The following is a 20,147-nucleotide window of genomic DNA, read 5'->3' as shown; positions in this document are numbered from 1 at the left end:
AGCCTTTGAACCAAGTGAGAGAGTAATTGTGGTAGGGGACTTGAATGCTAAAGTAGGAGAAACTTTTAGAGAGGGTGTGGTAGGTAAGTTTGGGGTGCCAGGTGTAAATGATAATGGGAGCCCTTTGATTGAACTTTGTATAGAAAGGGGTTTAGTTATAGGTAATACATATTTTAAGAAAAAGAGGATAAATAAGTATACACGATATGATGTAGGGCGAAATGACAGTAGTTTGTTGGATTATGTATTGGTAGATAAAAGACTGTTGAGTAGACTTCAGGATGTACATGTTTATAGAGGGGCCACAGATATATCAGATCACTTTCTAGTTGTAGCTACACTGAGAGTAAAAGGTAGATGGGATACAAGGAGAATAGAAGCATCAGGGAAGAGAGAGGTGAAAGTTTATAAACTAAAAGAGGAGGCAGTTAGGGTAAGATATAAACAGCTATTGGAGGATAGATGGGCTAATGAGAGCATAGGCAATGGGGTCGAAGAGGTATGGGGTAGGTTTAAAAATGTAGTGTTAGAGTGTTCAGCAGAAGTTTGTGGTTACAGGAAAGTGGGTGCAGGAGGGAAGAGGAGCGATTGGTGGAATGATGATGTAAAGAGAGTAGTAAGGGAGAAAAAGTTAGCATATGAGAAGTTTTTACAAAGTAGAAGTGATGCAAGGAGGGAAGAGTATATGGAGAAAAAGAGAGAGGTTAAGAGAGTGGTGAAGCAATGTAAAAAGAGAGCAAATGAGAGAGTGGGTGAGATGTTATCAACAAATTTTGTTGAAAATAAGAAAAAGTTTTGGAGTGAGATTAACAAGTTAAGAAAGCCTAGAGAACAAATGGATTTGTCAGTTAAAAATAGGAGAGGAGAGTTATTAAATGGAGAGTTAGAGGTATTGGGAAGATGGAAGGAATATTTTGAGGAATTGTTAAATGTTGATGAAGATAGGGAAGCTGTGATTTCGTGTATAGGGCAAGGAGGAATAACATCTTGTAGGAGTGAGGAAGAGCCAGTTGTGAGTGTGGGGGAAGTTCGTGAGGCAGTAGGTAAAATGAAAGGGGGTAAGGCAGCCGGGATTGATGGGATAAAGATAGAAATGTTAAAAGCAGGTGGGGATATAGTTTTGGAGTGGTTGGTGCAATTGTTTAATAAATGTATGGAAGAGGGTAAGGTACCTAGGGATTGGCAGAGAGCATGCATAGTTCCTTTGTATAAAGGCAAAGGGGATAAAAGAGAGTGCAAAAATTATAGGGGGATAAGTCTGTTGAGTGTACCTGGTAAAGTGTATGGTAGAGTTATAATTGAAAGAATTAAGAGTAAGACGGAGAATAGGATAGCAGATGAACAAGGAGGCTTTAGGAAAGGTAGGGGGTGTGTGGACCAGGTGTTTACAGTGAAACATATAAGTGAACAGTATTTAGATAAGGCTAAAGAGGTCTTTGTGGCATTTATGGATTTGGAAAAGGCGTATGACAGGGTGGATAGGGGGGCAATGTGGCAGATGTTGCAAGTGTATGGTGTAGGAGGTAGGTTACTGAAAGCAGTGAAGAGTTTTTACGAGGATAGTGAGGCTCAAGTTAGAGTATGTAGGAAAGAGGGAAATTTTTTCCCAGTAAAAGTAGGCCTTAGACAGGGATGTGTGATGTCACCGTGGTTGTTTAATATATTTATAGATGGGGTTGTAAGAGAAGTAAATGCGAGGGTCTTGGCAAGAGGCGTGGAGTTAAAAGATAAAGAATCACACACAAAGTGGGAGTTGTCACAGCTGCTCTTTGCTGATGACACTGTGCTCTTGGGAGATTCTGAAGAGAAGTTGCAGAGATTGGTGGATGAATTTGGTAGGGTGTGCAAAAGAAGAAAGTTAAAGGTGAATACAGGAAAGAGTAAGGTTATGAGGATAACAAAAAGATTAGGTGATGAAAGATTGAATATCAGATTGGAGGGAGAGAGTATGGAGGAGGTGAACGTATTCAGATATTTGGGAGTGGACGTGTCAGCGGATGGGTCTATGAAAGATGAGGTGAATCATAGAATTGATGAGGGAAAAAGAGTGAGTGGTGCACTTAGGAGTCTGTGGAGACAAAGAACTTTGTCCTTGGAGGCAAAGAGGGGAATGTATGAGAGTATAGTTTTACCAACGCTCTTATATGGGTGTGAAGCGTGGGTGATGAATGTTGCAGCGAGGAGAAGGCTGGAGGCAGTGGAGATGTCATGTCTGAGGGCAATGTGTGGTGTGAATATAATGCAGAGAATTCGTAGTTTGGAAGTTAGGAGGAGGTGCGGGATTACCAAAACTGTTGTCCAGAGGGCTGAGGAAGGGTTGTTGAGGTGGTTCGGACATGTAGAGAGAATGGAGCGAAACAGAATGACTTCAAGAGTGTATCAGTCTGTAGTGGAAGGAAGGCGGGGTAGGGGTCGGCCTAGGAAAGGTTGGAGGGAGGGGGTAAAGGAGGTTTTGTGTGCGAGGGGCTTGGACTTCCAGCAGGCATGCATGAGCGTGTTTGATAGGAGTGAATGGAGACAAATGGTTTTTAATAATTGACGTGCTGTTGGAGTGTGAGCAAAGTAACATTTATGAAGGGATTCAGGGAAACCGGCAGGCCGGACTTGAGTCCTGGAGATGGGAAGTACAGTGCCTGCACTCTGAAGGAGGGGTGTTAATGTTGCAGTTTAAAAACTGTAGTGTAAAGCACCCTTCTGGCAAGACAGTGATGGAGTGAATGATGGTGAAAGTTTTTCTTTTTCGGGCCACCCTGCCTTGGTGGGAATCGGCCGGTGTGATAATAAAAAAATAAGATAGATAGATAGATAGATAGATAGATAGATAGATAGATTATATTGATCTTTTTCCAGTAATGTGTCAACTACCCCATCTAGGATTACTGGTTGAAGATCTTTGTTACTGTATCACACAGTGATTCTGCTCCTTGGTGTGTGTGTGTGATACATGGTTATTTTAACTGTGTTGGCACTGTGTTAAATAAGACTGAGCACTGAAGTAAGATAGTGCCACTGTGCACACTAATTCAAGCACTTTATACTAACTCTGCTGCCAAAGTATTCTCAGAGTAACAATAGACTGCCATAAATGTTATGCATTCTGTTGGTTGCAGAGGCGGCTCGTGTATAGGCACTGCGGATCTTTAGTACCCCCTATTTTCACTCGATATTATCGATAACATTCAAAATAATGAGTCTTGTTTTCTTTAATTCTTTCTTTATACTTGTACATTATATAATCCTTAAGCTAATGTCAGTATCCATCCCCTAGTACATGAAAAAAATATAAAAATCCTTTTACGGAACTGTGCACTTCACAGTTCCAGCGACTCGGTATTTGACTGTTGTTCGCAGATGTCCGAGATAAGACGCTGCACGCTAGGTAGAGAGCACTGTTACTGACGCAGTGCCGACCCTGTTGTGCAAGTGTAAGGTAGTGTTTCTTTTTGACTCAGTGACGTGTGTTGTGCTTAAAAACCATGTACCATATTCTTGACTGTGATAAAGTGTAGAATTAGATTGTTATCATGCTTCCAGCTATTTTATTTGCTTGTTTCGTTTTACACAATATTTAAACAATGGCTAAAAATTTTCTGAAGCAGCACCTCCACTAATTTTAGCTACGAGCCGCCAATGGACTGGGTTGTGTAATAATACTGAACCTTTCACACTGTAATGCTCTGAGAAAAAATAAATCATACCAAAAGTATACTGTATCTTTATATGTAGGAAAACTTTGTGACTCTGTTGAGCGAGGTTCATGAGGCACTGCAAGCAGAAGGTATGATCCTGACAGCTGCCCTGAGTTCTCCGAAGGATACAATAGACCAGGCCTACGACGTGCCTGGCATCGCTGAGCACCTGGACATTGCCAACATTATGACCTACGACTTCCACGGTACTTGGGAGAACTTCGTGCACCACGCTTCGGGCCTCTACCCTTACTCCGAGGACGTCGACGACGCCAGGTTCCTCAACACGGTAAATTAGGTGGTGTTATAACGAACTTAGCATCACCTGCAATGTGTGGCTACCCTTGTGGCAACACTTGTTCTTGTACTCGTGTGTGTATGTATACTCGTGCGTGCGTGTACTCACCTATTTGTGTGTGTGTGTGTGTACTCACCTATTTGTATTCACCTATTTGTGGTTGCAGGGGTCGAGTCTTAGCTCCTGGCCCCGCCTCTTCACCGGTTGCTACTGGGCCCTCTCTCTCCCCGCTCCATGAGCTTTATCAAACCTCGTCTTAAAACTGTGTATGGTTCCTGCCTCCACTACGTCATTTTCTAGGCTATTCCACTGCCTTACAACTCTGTGACTGAAGAAATACTTCCTAATATCTCTCTGACTCATTTGTGTCTTCAACTTCCAATTGTGGCCTCTTGTTTCTGTGTCCCCTCCCTGGAACATCCTGTCTTTGTCCACCTTGTCTATTCCACGCAGTATTTTATATGTCGTTATCATGTCTCCCCTGACCCTCCTGTCCTCCAGTGTCGTCAGGCCGATTTCCCTTAATCTTTCTTCATAGGACATTCCCCTTAGCTCTGGAACTAACCTTGTGGCAAACCTTTGTACTTTCTCTAGTTTCTTGACGTGCTTTATCAAGTGCGGGTTCCAAACAGGTGCTGCATACTCCAGTATGGGCCTGACATACACAGTGTTCAGTGGTCAGTCGTCACGTGAGGTCACAGACCCTGAGCTGCTTGGGGATTAGCGTGGACGGTTACAAAGCATGGCTTGCTTCTACAGTGTTTTAAAAGCTGAGGTTGGAGAGTTGAAGGAGGAGGTCTTGCTTCTCCAGGAGGAGATTAGGAGGCTGAAGGTCCACCTCAATGGGCCTGGGAGAGAGTGTGAGGTGGTTGGAGATGTGGGGAATGAGGCTTCTAGCAGTGAGGTGCAGTCTGTCTCTCACTGTGAGGAGGCTGTAGGTGGGGTGGTAGCAACGGCTACCAGCAGTGAGGTGCAGCCCAGCACCTGCTACAAGTGGCGAGTTGTTCACAGTAATGGGAGGCGCATCAGAGTAAGGAAAGTTAAGAGTGCAGATCTGAAGGTAGGAAATCGCTTCTCTGTTCTCCAGGATGAATGTACTTCAGTGGCCAGTGAAGGTAAGGGTACTACTGCCCCTGCTAATGAAGGTAAGCGCATTCTTGTGGTTGGTGACTATCAGGTAAGATATGTTGATCGTGCTTTTTGTAATAGGAATAAGAAGATGAGAGATAGAGTGTGCTTCCCTGGAGCTGGTGTTGGGGACATTGTCAACAGACTGGATAATATCATGTCAGGTAATGGGAACAAGCCCATTATCTGTCTCAGTGCTGGTGGAAATGATATTGGGAAGGGTAGGAGAGAAGAGCTGCTAGATAAGTACAGGTCAGCTATAGATTTCATTAAGTCTAAGGGAGGGATCCCAATCATATGTAGCATCTTGCCTAGAAGGGGAGTAGGAAATGAATGGTTGTCTAGGGCAATTGGTGTAAATTGCTGGCTAGACAGATACTGCAAGGAACTTGCAATCCCATTCATTGACAACTGGAACAACTTTTATGGCAAACATGATATGTATGCAAGGGATGGGGTTCATCTCTCTGGGGCAGGGGTGGTAGCACTTGCAGACTCGATTGAGAAGGCCATTGGTGAAATGCCTATGATTTTAAACTGATGGAAGATAGAGGTATGGGTGTGTGTGGGAAACAAGCAGGTTGCAACACTAGGGTTGGAAACAGTAAATGTATAAAAGGCATTCAGCATGAAGTTATAAATAAAGACAATAGAACAGGTCAGCAAACAAAGGGGGACAGCAGAGGGCAGCAAGGGACTAGCTCCCTTAAGGTTTACTATACTAATAGCAGGAGTGTTAGAAATAAGATAGATGAGCTAAGATTAATTGCAAGTGCAGGAAACATAGATATTATTGCTATAACAGAGACCTGGCTCAATCTGAAAGATAGAGAGATGCCCTCTGAATGTCACATACAAGGCTATAAATTATTCCACACTGACAGGGTCAACAGGAAAGGTGGTGGAGTAGCGATGTATGTCAGAGACAATTTAAATTGTTGTGTTAGACAAGATATTAAATTAGAAGCGTCAGCCACTGAATCTGTTTGGTTACAGCTTCTCGAGGGCCGAGAAAAACTAATTTTGGGTGTGATTTACAGGGCCCCAAATCTTGATAGGGAGTGCAGTAAACTTCTATGGGACGAAATTCGTAAGGCATCTACATACGAAAATGTTGTGCTAATGGGAGATTTCAATTATAGACAGATTGACTGGAGCAATTTGACAGGAAATTTAGAGTCGGGTGACTTTCTTGATACGATCCAGGATTGTTTTTTAAAACAGTTTGTGACAGAGCCAACTAGGGGAAATAACCTCCTTGACTTGGTTCTTGCCAGTAGGGAAACACTAATTAATAATCTTGAGGTTAATGATGAGCTTGGGGAGAGTGATCACAAATCACTCAGTTTTAACATATCATGGAATTCCCCTAATAATGGCAATCAAGTCTCCGTCCCTGACTTTCGCTTGGCTGATTTCATAGGACTGAAAAATTACTTAGGTGGGCTGAACTGGAATGACCTGACTAGGGGTCAGGTAGGTGGTGATGGTTGCCGATATGATGCTTTCCAGGGCATAGTTCTAGCTGCTCAGTCAAATTATGTTCCAAATAGGGAAATCAGATCAAACAAAAATGATCCTAAATGGATGAACAATAGATTAAAATATCTGATTGGTCAAAAGAGAGGCATATATAGGCAAATCAAAAGAGGAGAGGGGCAATTAAGAAATCGATATATTCAGTTAAAGAGAGAAATAAAAAAGGGAATTAGAAAAGCAAATAGAGATTATGAGGTTAAAGTTGCAAGAGAATCGAAGACTAACCCAAAAGGATTCTTTCAGGTATACAGAAGTAAGATCAGGGACAAGATAGGCCCACTCAAAAGTTCCTCGGGTCAGCTCACTGACAGTGATAAGGAAATGTGTAGAATTTTTAACACATACTTCCTCTCAGTTTTTACACAGGAGGATACCAGCGATATTCCAGTAATGATAAATTATGTAGAACAGGACGATAATAAACTGTGCACTATTAGGGTCACAAGTGACATGGTCCTTAGGCAAATAGATAAATTAAAACCTAACAAATCCCCAGGCCCTGATGAACTGTATGCAAGGGTTCTAAAGGAATGTAAAGAGGAGCTTAGCACACCTTTGGCTAATCTTTTCAACATATCACTACAAACTGGCATGGTGCCAGATAAGTGGAAAATGGCAAATGTGATACCTATTTTCAAAACAGGTGACAGGTCCTTAGCTTCGAACTATAGACCAATAAGCCTAACCTCCATAGTGGGAAAATTTATGGAATCAATAATTGCCGAGGCAGTTCGTAGCCACCTTGAAAAGCATAAATTAATCAACGAATCTCAGCATGGTTTTACAAAGGGGCGTTCCTGCCTTACGAATTTATTAACTTTTTTCACTAAGGTATTTGAGGAGGTAGATCATGGTAATGAATATGATATTGTGTATATGGACTTCAGTAAGGCTTTTGACAGGGTCCCACATCAGAGACTATTGAGGAAAATTAAAGCACATGGAATAGGAGGAGAAATTTTTTCCTGGATAGAGGCATGGTTGACAAATAGGCAGCAGAGAGTTTGCATAAATGGGGAGAAATCAGAGTGGGGAAGCGTCACGAGCGGTGTTCCACAGGGGTCAGTGTTGGGCCCCCTGCTGTTCACAATCTACATAAACGACATAGATGAGGGCATAAAGAGCGACATCGGCAAGTTTGCCGATGACACCAAAATAGGCCGTCGAATTCATTCTGACGAGGACATTCGAGCACTCCAGGAAGATTTGAATAGACTGATGCAGTGGTCGGAGAAGTGGCAGATGCAGTTTAATATAGACAAATGCAAAGTTCTAAATGTTGGACAGGACAATAACCATGCCACATATAAACTAAATAATGTAGATCTTAATATTACGGATTGCGAAAAAGATTTAGGAGTTCTGGTTAGCAGTAATCTGAAACCAAGACAACAGTGCATAAGTGTTCGCAATAAAGCTAATAGAATCCTTGGCTTCATATCAAGAAGCATAAATAATAGGAGTCCTCAGGTTGTTCTTCAACTCTATACATCCTTGGTTAGGCCTCATTTAGATTATGCTGCACAGTTTTGGTCACCGTATTACAGAATGGATATAAATTCTCTGGAAAATGTACAAAGGAGGATGACAAAGATGATCCCATGTATCAGAAACCTTCCCTATGAGGATAGACTAAGGGCCCTGAAACTGCACTCTCTAGAAAGACGTAGAATTAGGGGGGATATGATTGAGGTTTATAAGTGGAAGACAGGAATAAATAAAGGGGATGTAAATAGTGTGCTGAAAATATCTAGCCTAGACAGGACTCGCAGCAATGGTTTTAAGTTGGAAAAATTCAGATTCAGGAGGGATATAGGAAAGTACTGGTTTGGTAATAGAGTTGTGGATGAGTGGAACAAACTCCCAAGTACCGTTATAGAGGCCAGAACGTTGTGTAGCTTTAAAAATAGGTTGGATAAATACATGAGTAGATGTGGGTGGGTGTGAGTTAGACGTGATAGCTTGTGCTACCAGGTCGGTTGCCGTGTTCCTCCCTTAAGTCAATGTGACCTGACCTGACTAGGTTGGGTGCATTGGCTTAAGCCGGTAGGGACTTGGACCTGCCTCGCATGGGCCAGTAGGCCTTCTGCAGTGTTCCTTCGTTCTTATGTTCTTATGTTCTTATGTGTACAGTGTCTTGAACGATTCCTTACTAAGGTATCGGAATGCTGTTCTCAGGTTTGCCAGGCGCCCATATGCTGCAGCAGTTATCTGATTGATGTGTGCTTCCGGAGACATGCTCGGTGTTATACTCACCCCAAGATCTTTCTCCTTGAGTGAGGTTTGCAGTCTTTGGCCACCTAGCCTATACTCTGTCTGTGGTCTTCTGTGCCCTTCCCCTATCTTCATGACTTTGCATTTGGCAGGATTAAATTCGAGAAGCCATTTGCTGGACCAGTTGTCCAGTCTGTCCAGGTCTCTTTGAAGTCCTGCCTGGTCCTCATCAGATTTAATTCTCCTCATAAAGTTCACATCTGCAAACAGGGACACTGTGTGTGTGTGTGTGTGTGTGTGTGTGTGTGTGTGTGTGTGTGTGTGTGTATGTGTGTGTGTGTACTCACCTAGTTGAGGTTGCAGGGGTCGATCCCAAGCTCCTGGCCCCGCCTCTTCACTGGTCGCTACTAGGTCACTCTCCCTGAACCTTGAGCTTTATCATACCTCTGCTTAAAGCTATGTATGGATCCTGCCTCCACTACATCGCTTAAGTGTGTGTGTGTGTGTGTGTGTGACCCAACAATTATTATTTGCACCAACAACTCATTACAGTTGTGACCGGGTGTGGACGTACGAATTGCTCATTACTCTATAATTTGTTCATGATTGTAGCCATGTATAAACGTAAGTAAGTAACTTTACTTACAGGATTCATTACCTTTGTAACTTGTGAGTTCATTACCTTTGTACCTAGTTCAGCTATCAAAACTTTGGGGGCCCAGTCCCTGGACCCATTATGTACCTCTGTAATCTGTAAATACCTTTGTAACTTGTCATGATTGTGACCAGATCTACCTAGAGTTCATTACCTTTGTAACTTGTTCAACTATCAAAACTCTGGGGTCCAGTCACTGGACCCATTATGTACCTCTGTAATATTTTGACAACCGCCCACAGAATGGGTATGGGGTGCATAATTAACATATTAAACTAACTAAAAATAAATGAGAACAAGTAAATTGTTCCTCGTGATGTATGTCAGTATACGATAATCTATCAAAGGCAACTTTATACAACTTTCATTCACCCTTTTGTTGTAAATATTATTTATTATTGTATATATAGAGATTTTAAAATAGAAAAAATGTTACAGTGTTAAAGTAAGTTTTAAATTGTTGTTGCAATAATTCTAGAATTAGTTACCATTGCTGTATTTATTTAATTTTATATTTTAGCAATCTTCTCGGCTGAATTTAATTAATGTTCTGGAGTTTATCTGGAGAGGGTTTCGGGGGTTAACGCCAACACTGCCCAGTCTGAGACCAGGCCTCATGGTGGATCAGGGTCTGATCAGTCAGGCTGTTACTACTGGCCGTACGCAAGCTGACGTACCAACCACAGTCCGGTTGGTCAGGTACTGACTTTAGATGCCTGTCCAGTGCCTTCTTGAAGACAGTCAGGGGTCTATTGGTAATCCCCCCTTATGCATGCTGGGAGGCAATTGTACAGTCTTGGGCCCCGGACATTTATTGTGTTGTCTCAGTGTACTCGTGGCGCCCCTGCTTTTCATCGGGCGAATGTTGCATTTCCTGCCGAGTCTTTTCCTTTCATAGGGAGTGATTTTCGTGTGCAGGTTTGGTACCAATCCCTCCAGGACCTTCCAAGTGTATATTATCATGTATCTCTCTCGCCTGCGTTCCAGGGAATACAGATCAAGGACCTTCAACCGTTCCCAGTAGTTTAGGTGCCTTATCGTACTTATGTGTGACGGGAAAGTTCTTTGTACACTCTCCAGGTCTGCAATGTCGCCAGCCTTGAAGGAGGCCGTTAGTGTGCAGCAGTATTCCAGCCTAGAGAGCACAAGCGATTTGAAGAGAATCATCATGGGCTTGGCCTCCATAGTTTTGAAGGTTCTCATTATCCATCCTATCATTTTTCCTAACGGATGAGGTAGATACATTGTTGTGGTGTTTGAAGGCAAGCTCCACTGACATTATCACTCCCAGGTCCTTTACATTACTTTTCCGCTCTATTGTATGGTTAGTATTTGTCGCATACCCTGACACATTTTTAATTTCTTCAAGTTTCCCATATCTGAGTAGTTGAAATTTCTCCTCGTTGAACTTCATATTGTTTTGAGTGGCCCATTTCGAAGATTTGGTTGATGTCCGCTTGGAGTCTCGCAGTGTCTTCGATGGAGGTCACTGCCATGGTAATCCGGGTGTCATCCGCAAAGGAAGACACGTAGGTATGGCTTACATCTCTGTCTATGTCAGAAATGAGGATGAGGAATAGAATGGGAGCAAGTACTGTGCCTTGTGGAACAGAGCTTTTTACCATGGCTGCCTGGGACTTTACTCTGTTTATTATTACTCTTTGTGTTCTGTTTGTCAGGAAGTTGTAGTTCAATTTTTGGTAAATCTTTGTTAGAAGTAATGATAAATGTGTCTTGTTTTCCCTTCTTTTCCAAAATCACAAAATCATTATTAATTTAAAATATTACTTTGTTTGCTAGCTATAACTGGCAAATATACCGACTGGCTTTACCTGCTGGTACTGACTACGATATACATTAGCTATGCTTGCCTCTATTTGCTAGCATGTAGCCATGGTTGATATATCTCAGCATTCTTAGTATATAATTGTAACTATCTAGCAATTCACTAACTTTAACTTAACGACAGGACTTCGCCATCAACTACTGGGCAGAGAAAGGGATGCCGAGAGACAAGATGGCACTGGGTGTTCCTCTCTACGGCACTTGCTGGACTCTGGACGACCCCACCCAGACAGACTACTACTCACCAGCCAGTAATCCTGGTGAACCAGGTCCATGGACCCAGGCCAGCGGCATGTTGGCTTATTACGAGGTGGAAAAAAGTAAACTTTATTCCTGAAATAAATATATGAAATTGAACTCTGGAAGGAGATTTACATGTGAATAATTTCATTTACTCAAAGCGACTATACTAGTTACGATTTAGTTCTAGTCATAATTATCTACTAACTCACAAATTGGAAATTAAAACCAGACTACGTTTTGACCAATCTCAGTAATTGTCTAGTTTCATCCCTGTGTGATACAAAAACAAACTCTTGTCAAACAACCAAGTCTGAGCCGTCAACTATTATCCCACAGATCTGTTACGGCCAGCAGACAGAGCCAGACGCGTGGGTGATCCAGACAGCAGAGAATTTGACTGAGCCATACACTTACCGGGACGATCTCTGGTGCTCCTACGAGAACCACACCTCTGCAGCTATCAAGGTAACAAGGATCACTGCCACCCAGTGGTAGTGATTGTTGCTGAGCAAACGTGTCATTTTCATTGTGGATGTAGGCACTTTACACATTATAAGGATATCTTACTGTCTTGCTTTCTGGCAGAAATTCAGATTTTTTTTTTTTGGTATCACGAGCACTTGCGACAGCAAGTAGAAATTTGCACGATTTACTTACGATAGTATTAGAAATTATGTTGAGGATTTTTCTCAACACAATCTGGAATTAACCTTCCACTCACACACTGGGGAGAACTCTTGATACAAAACAAATTGTAACTTTCTGATGTTGATTATCTTGGAGACTTATGGGACTTCAGGAAAGCTGGGGTCACAATGTCCCTCCGTCTCAACTCTCTAACTCCGGGACCCTGGATTAGGAACACATGATTCCTGTATATTTTTTGATAAAAATTTACGCCAATAAATTGGTTATTAATTGGACTATATAATTATAAAGAATTTAATTGGACTGGACACTTTAAGTATTTTGTTTGATCTACATTTTTCTCTTATTAAATATATTATTTCAGTGAGTGAGCATTTTACCAAACTGTAGGTAACCTAATACTGGCCAATACCAGCTACGTTACCTGTTATGTGGAGGTTAATACCCACTGGGAGGTGTACAGTGATTGTTGGATGATACATGCGGTAGACAATATGGCGTCTAATTCAGCTACTGTTTCCTGTTTTCCATTAATAGAATCCTTATTCTGTCGTTTTATTACAAATCTGGACCCTTCCTCTTCTCTTATCTTGTAACGTTTAATGGTCCGCTAATATTACTAACGGACATTGTAATTTTGAATAACATTCACCAAATCGTCAATCAGATTTCTTCCCGTACCGCCATATTTGTTTCTTCTCTTCGTTCTATCTTGTACACATACATTTATTTAATTTATTTATTTTATTTATTTATTTATTTATTTAATGTCTTTGCAAACAGTACATTAAGATTGTGTATATACAATAGTGGGTTGCAATGCAAAAAGAGCCTCTATTATGCCTAGGCATTATGGGCCAACTTAACATTATTGGCTTACAGTCTACTTAATACTAAGGAATAGTATATCATAGTTGTACAGTAGGAAATTAATTATTTCATAGTTGTACAGTAGAATATTAATTATAGATGAATCAAAGTTTGTATTTATATTCTAAAATGCTTTTGTGAAAAACAATGATTCAATTATATTCCTGTCAACAATGGATAAAAGGTTCAATGTGATTGTTTCAGTTATGATGTGGGAGTACATAGGTGAGTAAATGTGTACTGAGTATATAGCATTTAGTCTAGGGTGATTAAGTGGCTTTTGAGAAGAGTCTTAAATTGATTTTCAGACTGGGCTACTTTAATATCTTCTGGTAATGAATTCCATATTTTGGGGCCCTTTATGTGCATAGAGTTTTTACACAGTGTGATATGGACACGAGGTATATCAGAAAGAGATCTGTGTCTTGTGTTGTGGTCATGTGTCCTGTTTAGGTTGGTGAGGAGAAGTTTGAGTGGGGGGTTTATATTTGCGTGTATTGTTCTGTGTATGTAGTAGGCACATGAATAAGTATGGATATTCTTAATGGTAAGCAGATTCAGACTTTTGAAAATTGGTGGAGTATGCTGGCGGAAGTGGGAATTTGTTATCATTCTTACTCTGCCTTTTGCTGGGTTATTAAGGGTTTTAGGTGACTGGATGTTGTTGATCCCCATGCACAAATTCCATATGTAAGGTAAGGGTATATGAGTGAATGGTACAGTGCCAGGAGAGCTGATTGTGGAACATAATACCTTATCTTTGATAGTATGCCTACAGTCTTGGAGATTTTCTTGGTGATTTGTTGTGTGTGTGTCCGGAACTTAAGGCTACTGTCAAGGTGGATACCTAGGAATTTTCCCTCTATGAGTCTTGTGACTGATGATCCATTTAGCGTAATGTTAATTGGATCATTTGCAGCTTTGTTTCCAGACTGAACGAAATAGGTTTTATCAGTGTTCAGGGTAAGTTTGTTAGTCACCATCCAGGCAGATATTTTCTATAATTCAGCATTGACTGTGTTTGCTAGTATGACTGCGTTTGGGTGTGAAAATATATATGTAGTGTCATCTGCAAATAATATGGGTTTGAGTAGCTGTGATGCATTCGGTAGATCAATGATGTATATGAGAAAGAGGAGTGGTCCAAGGACGCTTCCTTGTGGGACTCCTACTGTGATTGGTTGGGTGGAGGAGTTTGCATCATTTGCATAAACATATTGAGTTCTGTTACTAAGGTATGACTTTAGGTAGTTGAGGGAGTGGCCTCTGATACCATAGTGCATTAATTTGGAGTACAGTAGTTCATGGTCGACTGTATGGAAAATGCCCAGCGGGACTTCTTTCTTTTCAAGTGCGATATATATTAGTTCTAGCATGTATATGATAGCCTCATTTGTGCTTTTATTATTCCTGAATCCAAACTGACAAGGGTTTAATATGTTGTGTGAAACGAGGTAGGAATAGATCCGTCTATGAATTAATTTTTCAAAGATTTTAGAGAGCAGTGGTAAGTTAGATATTGGTCTGTAGTTATTCAAGTCAGCTTGGTCACCTCCTTTATGGATCGGAGTGACCCTCGCTATTTTGAGGATTGTTGGGAAGGTAGATGATTCAATGGATTTGTTAAAGAGTGTTGCAATAATTGGTGACAATACTTGAGAAGCTTTTTTGTACATAAAAGCAGGCAAGTTGTTTATGTCTCCTGCCTTGTTTTTAAGGGTGTTTATGATGAGCATAACTTCAGTGGGGTTGGTTGGAGCTAGGAATAGCGTATTTGGGTAGGTTCCTATGAGGTAGTCTGATGGACGGGCGGTTGTGCTTGGTATTTTGTTTGCTAGATTTTTTCCTATGGTGGAGAGGAAAACATTAAGTCTGTTTGCTGTATCGGTTGGAGTGAGTAGGGGTTCATCTGATCTTGTTAGTTTGATTGCTTTGTTTTTGGATAACTTTTTAGTTCCAAGAATTTCAGATAGAGTTTTCCAGTTTTTTTTCATATCACCTTTGATGTTATGTAATCTATTTTCATAATACAATTTTTTTGACCTTATCAGGCTGGTAAGTGCTGACCAGTAATTTTTTCTTACGTAATTTCTTCTCTCTCAAACTCTCTACTCCTGGGAACTCTTCTGTCCTCTGCCTTCCCTACATTTCCGATCTTTCTAATCTCAACAATTCTCTCCGTCCCTTATACATCAAGCTTACTTTCCGCCAGACTAACACTCTTCGCACTAATCTCGTTCATACCTCTCCTCCCTCTACAGATGTTCCTGGTGTCTATTTCTTGCTCCTCCTGTCCTCTTCAATACTTTGGAGAAACTGGCCGATCTCTTTCTGACAGACTTAGGGAGCACAAAAATAGTGTTAGGCTTGCCGACACTAACAATGCTCTTTTCTGTCACGTCAGAGATCACAGCCATCCTATAGACTGGTCTTCTGCTAAAACTGTCTTCCCTACTTCCAACTTTAACAGTCGCCGTCTTGTTGAATCCTCTCTAATACACAAATTTCCTTGTATGAATCTTAGTCCTGGCTTCGTCTCTGTAGATGCCTTCCTCTCCCACTACATTGTAAAATGCTCCAAACTTCAGAACACCCGTGACTTAACCTGATTCCTCATTTTTTCTTCTTCTCCCTCTTCCCCTTTCTTCTTTCTTTTTTTCTTTTTTGTCTTTCTTCTGTCGCGTGTTTCTGTTCCTTCATTATTTATTTCATCATTTCCCCTTCCCCCCACCTCTGTGCACTTGCTCTCCCTCTGTGGGCACCTAGCTCCCTTGCAGTGCTCCCCTTTCTTTATATTTGACTGGCTCCTCCTCCTTAGTTCCCCACTACTACCACCACTACTACTACTACTACTACTACTACCACCACCACTACTACTACTACTACTACTACTACTATTACTACTACTACTACTACTACTACTACTACTACTACTACCACTACCTCTTCCTGCCTATATATAGCCGTCCTGCTCCACTTCTGGTTAGTGTGACTTTGTAAATGGTCGAAGTCGGACCGAAACGTCGTCGTAAGCTCCTCTCTTCTATGTGTGGTTTATTTGTGTACTGTTAATGTCATTTACAATAACACAAGTGTTCGTCGTGTTAAAGTTGGAAACCTCTGCGTTGCAGGCTAACTATGCAAGGGTGCACGGTCTGGCCGGCCTGATGGTGTGGAGCATCGACATGGACGACTTCCATGGCTACTGCCACGACGAAACCTTCGACCTCATCAGGATCATGAAGCTGGTGTTCAATAGGTGCTAAGTTCATGACGCATCGACCTCATCAGGATCATGAAGCTGGTGTTCAATAGGTGCTAAGTTCATGACGCATCGACCTTATCAGGATCATGGTGGTGTTCAATAGCTGCTAAGTTAATGACGCATCGACCTCATCAGGATCATGGTGGTGGTATTCACAAGGTGCTCAGAATACTAGACTTTCGACGTCATTAGTATCATGTTAGAGGCATTAACAGAAGCCTGTAAGTTCGTTAATATCAGATTGCTCAAATTGTAATGACACCATTAATTCTTACCTGATTATATTTCCTTGTTCCCTAACAACTTGTGGAATATTCTGAATACTATGCATAGCCCAGTTTTATCAGGGGTTTCTAACTCAATAAATATGCAACTAATCCTGAAGTTATTTCATTCTCTACCTAACGTTTAATGTTTACAAAATATAAACTCCAGGTTGCATGGGTGCCACCATGCTGGCACTGCTCTGACTATACACCATCAGTTTCCATAATCTTCGTATACACAGTTCATTATCATGGGCACATAGTTATGGCTTCAATTGGAGAAATACAAAGTTAATTTTAATAAAAGAATAGCAAATTTGTATAGTCTTTATCGGGGATTAGAAGTCATGCCTGGAATTAGATTTTTCATTTCGCGTCATTATCTAAGCATACTATATATTATCTTTGATTATACTCACAGATGGAAATGCTTTCATTTTTTCAGTTAATAACTTATTTTTCACTGTTTTATTCAAACTGAAAATTACATTATTTTCAAAATTATTTCTTTGATTTTTCAGCATTTTAAGATTTCTTAGCCTCGAAGATTGAAACTCTGGCTTAAGTCCCTAGATTCACTTCTGTCATTATAACTGATGATACTAGACAAAACATTGCTACTATGCATAAAGTGTGATTTAAGACTAATTCGAGTATGCATAATTAATCCCACACAAGGAATTTCAGTTCCAGAAAAAATGAAAATTCATTTTTTATGTATTATGAGTAATGCTGACGAATTAGCTACAAGTGAACAACATGCACAATCTTACATTATGGAATGTGCTTAATATATAATAAACAGAGACTGAAAAAAATACGTATCAAGGTTTTTTAAAATGCTCAAAATATCTCAGTATTTTGGGTGTTGCTGACTAGCTGGCGACACTTGAACAGCCTATATATACGTTACGTAACTGAGAAATGCTTAATTTTTAATAAACAGTGGGTGAAAAACTGTAATTTTTTTTTAACTAAAATTCCTAATATGCTGGGTTAATTCTAATCTAGTTTACAGTGAGCATAATTGTGTTAATAAGGAACGTAAACAGTACCTTACCAACAGATGGAAAGTATTTTGTTATTGTTCGTTGTACTCTGTTATTCAAGAGCAGATTTCACGTTTTTACTGTTTTAAATTTCAGCCTAATTTTACACTCTCTGCTACAGAGGAGTCGGTCATGAACCCGTCAACCTTATATAACAGTAATGATAAAGAATTTGTCACCGTATTGAAAATTTTACGATGCCTGTGCTCCAACTGACTCCTGGGAATGTATTTCATATATCAATTAATAACCATAAATTAATGCAATATAATGCTCGTCTGCGCAGATAACCTTACCATAAATTGAATTAAATTAAGGCAGTGTTATCTTATGAATAAAATTAGCAATGAATCATGTAGTGGGAAAAACCATCGAGGCACTCCATGTCCAACTAACTTACTAAGTACAGATAAGTTGGTGAGGCAGAAAGTTTTGGGTAAGATCTTTATAAACAAGAAATCCTAGACAATTATATTATTTTTTACTTAAAAAGAATTTGTTGACTTTTCCTATATAGTGTAAAGTGTTTACAGAGTGCATTTAAAGTTATTATTCATTACTGAGAAAAATGTTCATCTCGTCTCTGAGTGAGGAACCAGGAGACCTGGGATGCTTGGTGAGCTGTGACGTGCTGATGTGCTACACACCGTAGTTACGTGGACGTGTTACATACTGTAGTTACGTGGACGTGCTACACATCGTAGTTACGTGGACTTGCTACATACCGTAGTTACATGGACGTGCTACATACCGTAGTTACGTGGACGTGCTACATACCGTAGTTACATGGACGTGCTACATACCGTAGTTACGTGGACGTGCTACACATCGCAGTTACGTGGACGTGCTACACACTGTTGTAACACATAACACACCATCGTGACGTGCAGACACAGCGTGTGGCCATGTTATTTCCATTGTAATTAATGAAATAGGAATTTCCCAACCTACCGAACCCACTGAAGTCACTACGATTATCAAGTCACTTAAAAACAAATCAGTGAATCTGTCTCAAGTCCCACCATTACTGTGTAAGTGAGCAGCTTATGTCCTTTCGCCTGCCATTTCACTACTTTTTAACAAGTCACTAGAAACTAGAACTTTCCCGACACCACTCAAGACAGCAAGGGTTACACCGATTCACAAAGATGGTGACCCCGCAGACGTAAATTACTACAGACCAATCTCAAACTTACCGTTGCTATTCAAAATCTTCGAGAAACTCGTGCACAACAGATTATATTCGTTTATTGCAGCACAAAGCATACTCAACCCCTGCCAATTTGGCTTCAGAAAAAAACAAAAGTACAAACGATGTAAGTGTGAAAATGCTTGACCTGCTTTACACAGCACTGGAAAATAAGGAATATCCAATAGGACTGTTTATTGACCTAAGGAAAGCTTTTGATACAGTAGGCCACGGCATCCTACTCCAAAAACTTGACCATTACGGTATAAGAGGCCACGCACTTATATATTTCAAATCCTACCTTACTAACAGGTATCAGTACGTCACCATTAAGGACACAACCTCATCTACACGACCACTTGATACTGGAGTGCCACAGGGAAGTGACCTTGGTCCCCTGTTCTTCCTCTTATATATCAATGATCTTCCCAAAGTATCACAACACCTGAAACCAATTCTCTTTGCTGACGACACGACTTATATCATCTCCCACCCAAATCTTGCCTCACTCAACACCATTGTTAATGAATAGCTACAAAAAATATCAGTCTGGATGACTGCCAATAAACTCACACTTAGTACTGACAAAACCTTCTATATTATGTTTGGTAACAGAACAGGTGTTGCACAACACTCTTATTGCTAAACATAATGAGGGCAAATTCCTGTGCCTACACCTTGACAGCAACCTGAATTTCAGCACACACATCCAACACATAGCAAAAAAAGTATCCAAAACAGTTGGGATCCTCTCGAAGATACGTTACTATGTACCGCAATCATCCCTACTCACACAATACTATTCACTCATCTATCCCTACCTCACCTATGTCATTTGTTCTTGGGGATCAACAGCAGCAACCCACCTAAAACCAATAATAACCCAACATAAAGCCGCAGTAAGAATTATCACGCAATCCAATCCCAGACAACACCCCCCCCCTCACTCTTCAAAGACCTAAACTTACTCACTGTACAGAACATCCACACTTACTACTGTGAAACTTACATTTACAGAACCATAAATTCCGATATTAACCCTGAACTAAAACGCTTTCTTGATAGTTCTGACGGGACCCATAGGCACAATACCAGACACAAAAATCTCTATGACATTCCACGTGTCCGGCTAAATCTATATAAACGTTCAATATACATTAAAGGGCTTAAAATCTGGAACTTCTTAGCTGTAAACTCTAGAATTGCAGACTCAGCCACCATTTTCAAAACTACCATTAAAAAACATCTT

At 40.7% G+C, this 20,147-nt stretch overlaps 1 protein-coding gene across 1 annotated transcript in view; it reads left to right on the top strand.

The window, feature by feature from the left end:
* Window positions 1-16,772, top strand: part of LOC128686267 (chitotriosidase-1-like) — a 61,568-nt gene extending 44,796 nt beyond the window's left edge. Inside the window, exons 5-8 of the mRNA XM_070085707.1 lie at window positions 3,727-3,978; window positions 11,493-11,678; window positions 11,948-12,076; window positions 16,261-16,772. Of these exons, the coding sequence (XP_069941808.1) occupies window positions 3,727-3,978; window positions 11,493-11,678; window positions 11,948-12,076; window positions 16,261-16,395 (702 nt within the window). The 3' untranslated portion in view covers window positions 16,396-16,772. The remainder of the gene's footprint in view (window positions 1-3,726; window positions 3,979-11,492; window positions 11,679-11,947; window positions 12,077-16,260) is intronic.
* The last annotated feature ends 3,375 nt before the right edge of the window (window positions 16,773-20,147 follow it).

This window comes from Cherax quadricarinatus, chromosome 17 (assembly GCF_038502225.1).
Source record: "Cherax quadricarinatus isolate ZL_2023a chromosome 17, ASM3850222v1, whole genome shotgun sequence".
Lineage (NCBI taxonomy): Eukaryota > Metazoa > Arthropoda > Malacostraca > Decapoda > Parastacidae > Cherax > Cherax quadricarinatus.
Note: the sequence above shows the minus strand (reverse complement) of the source record. Positions and strands in the feature narration are given on the sequence as shown.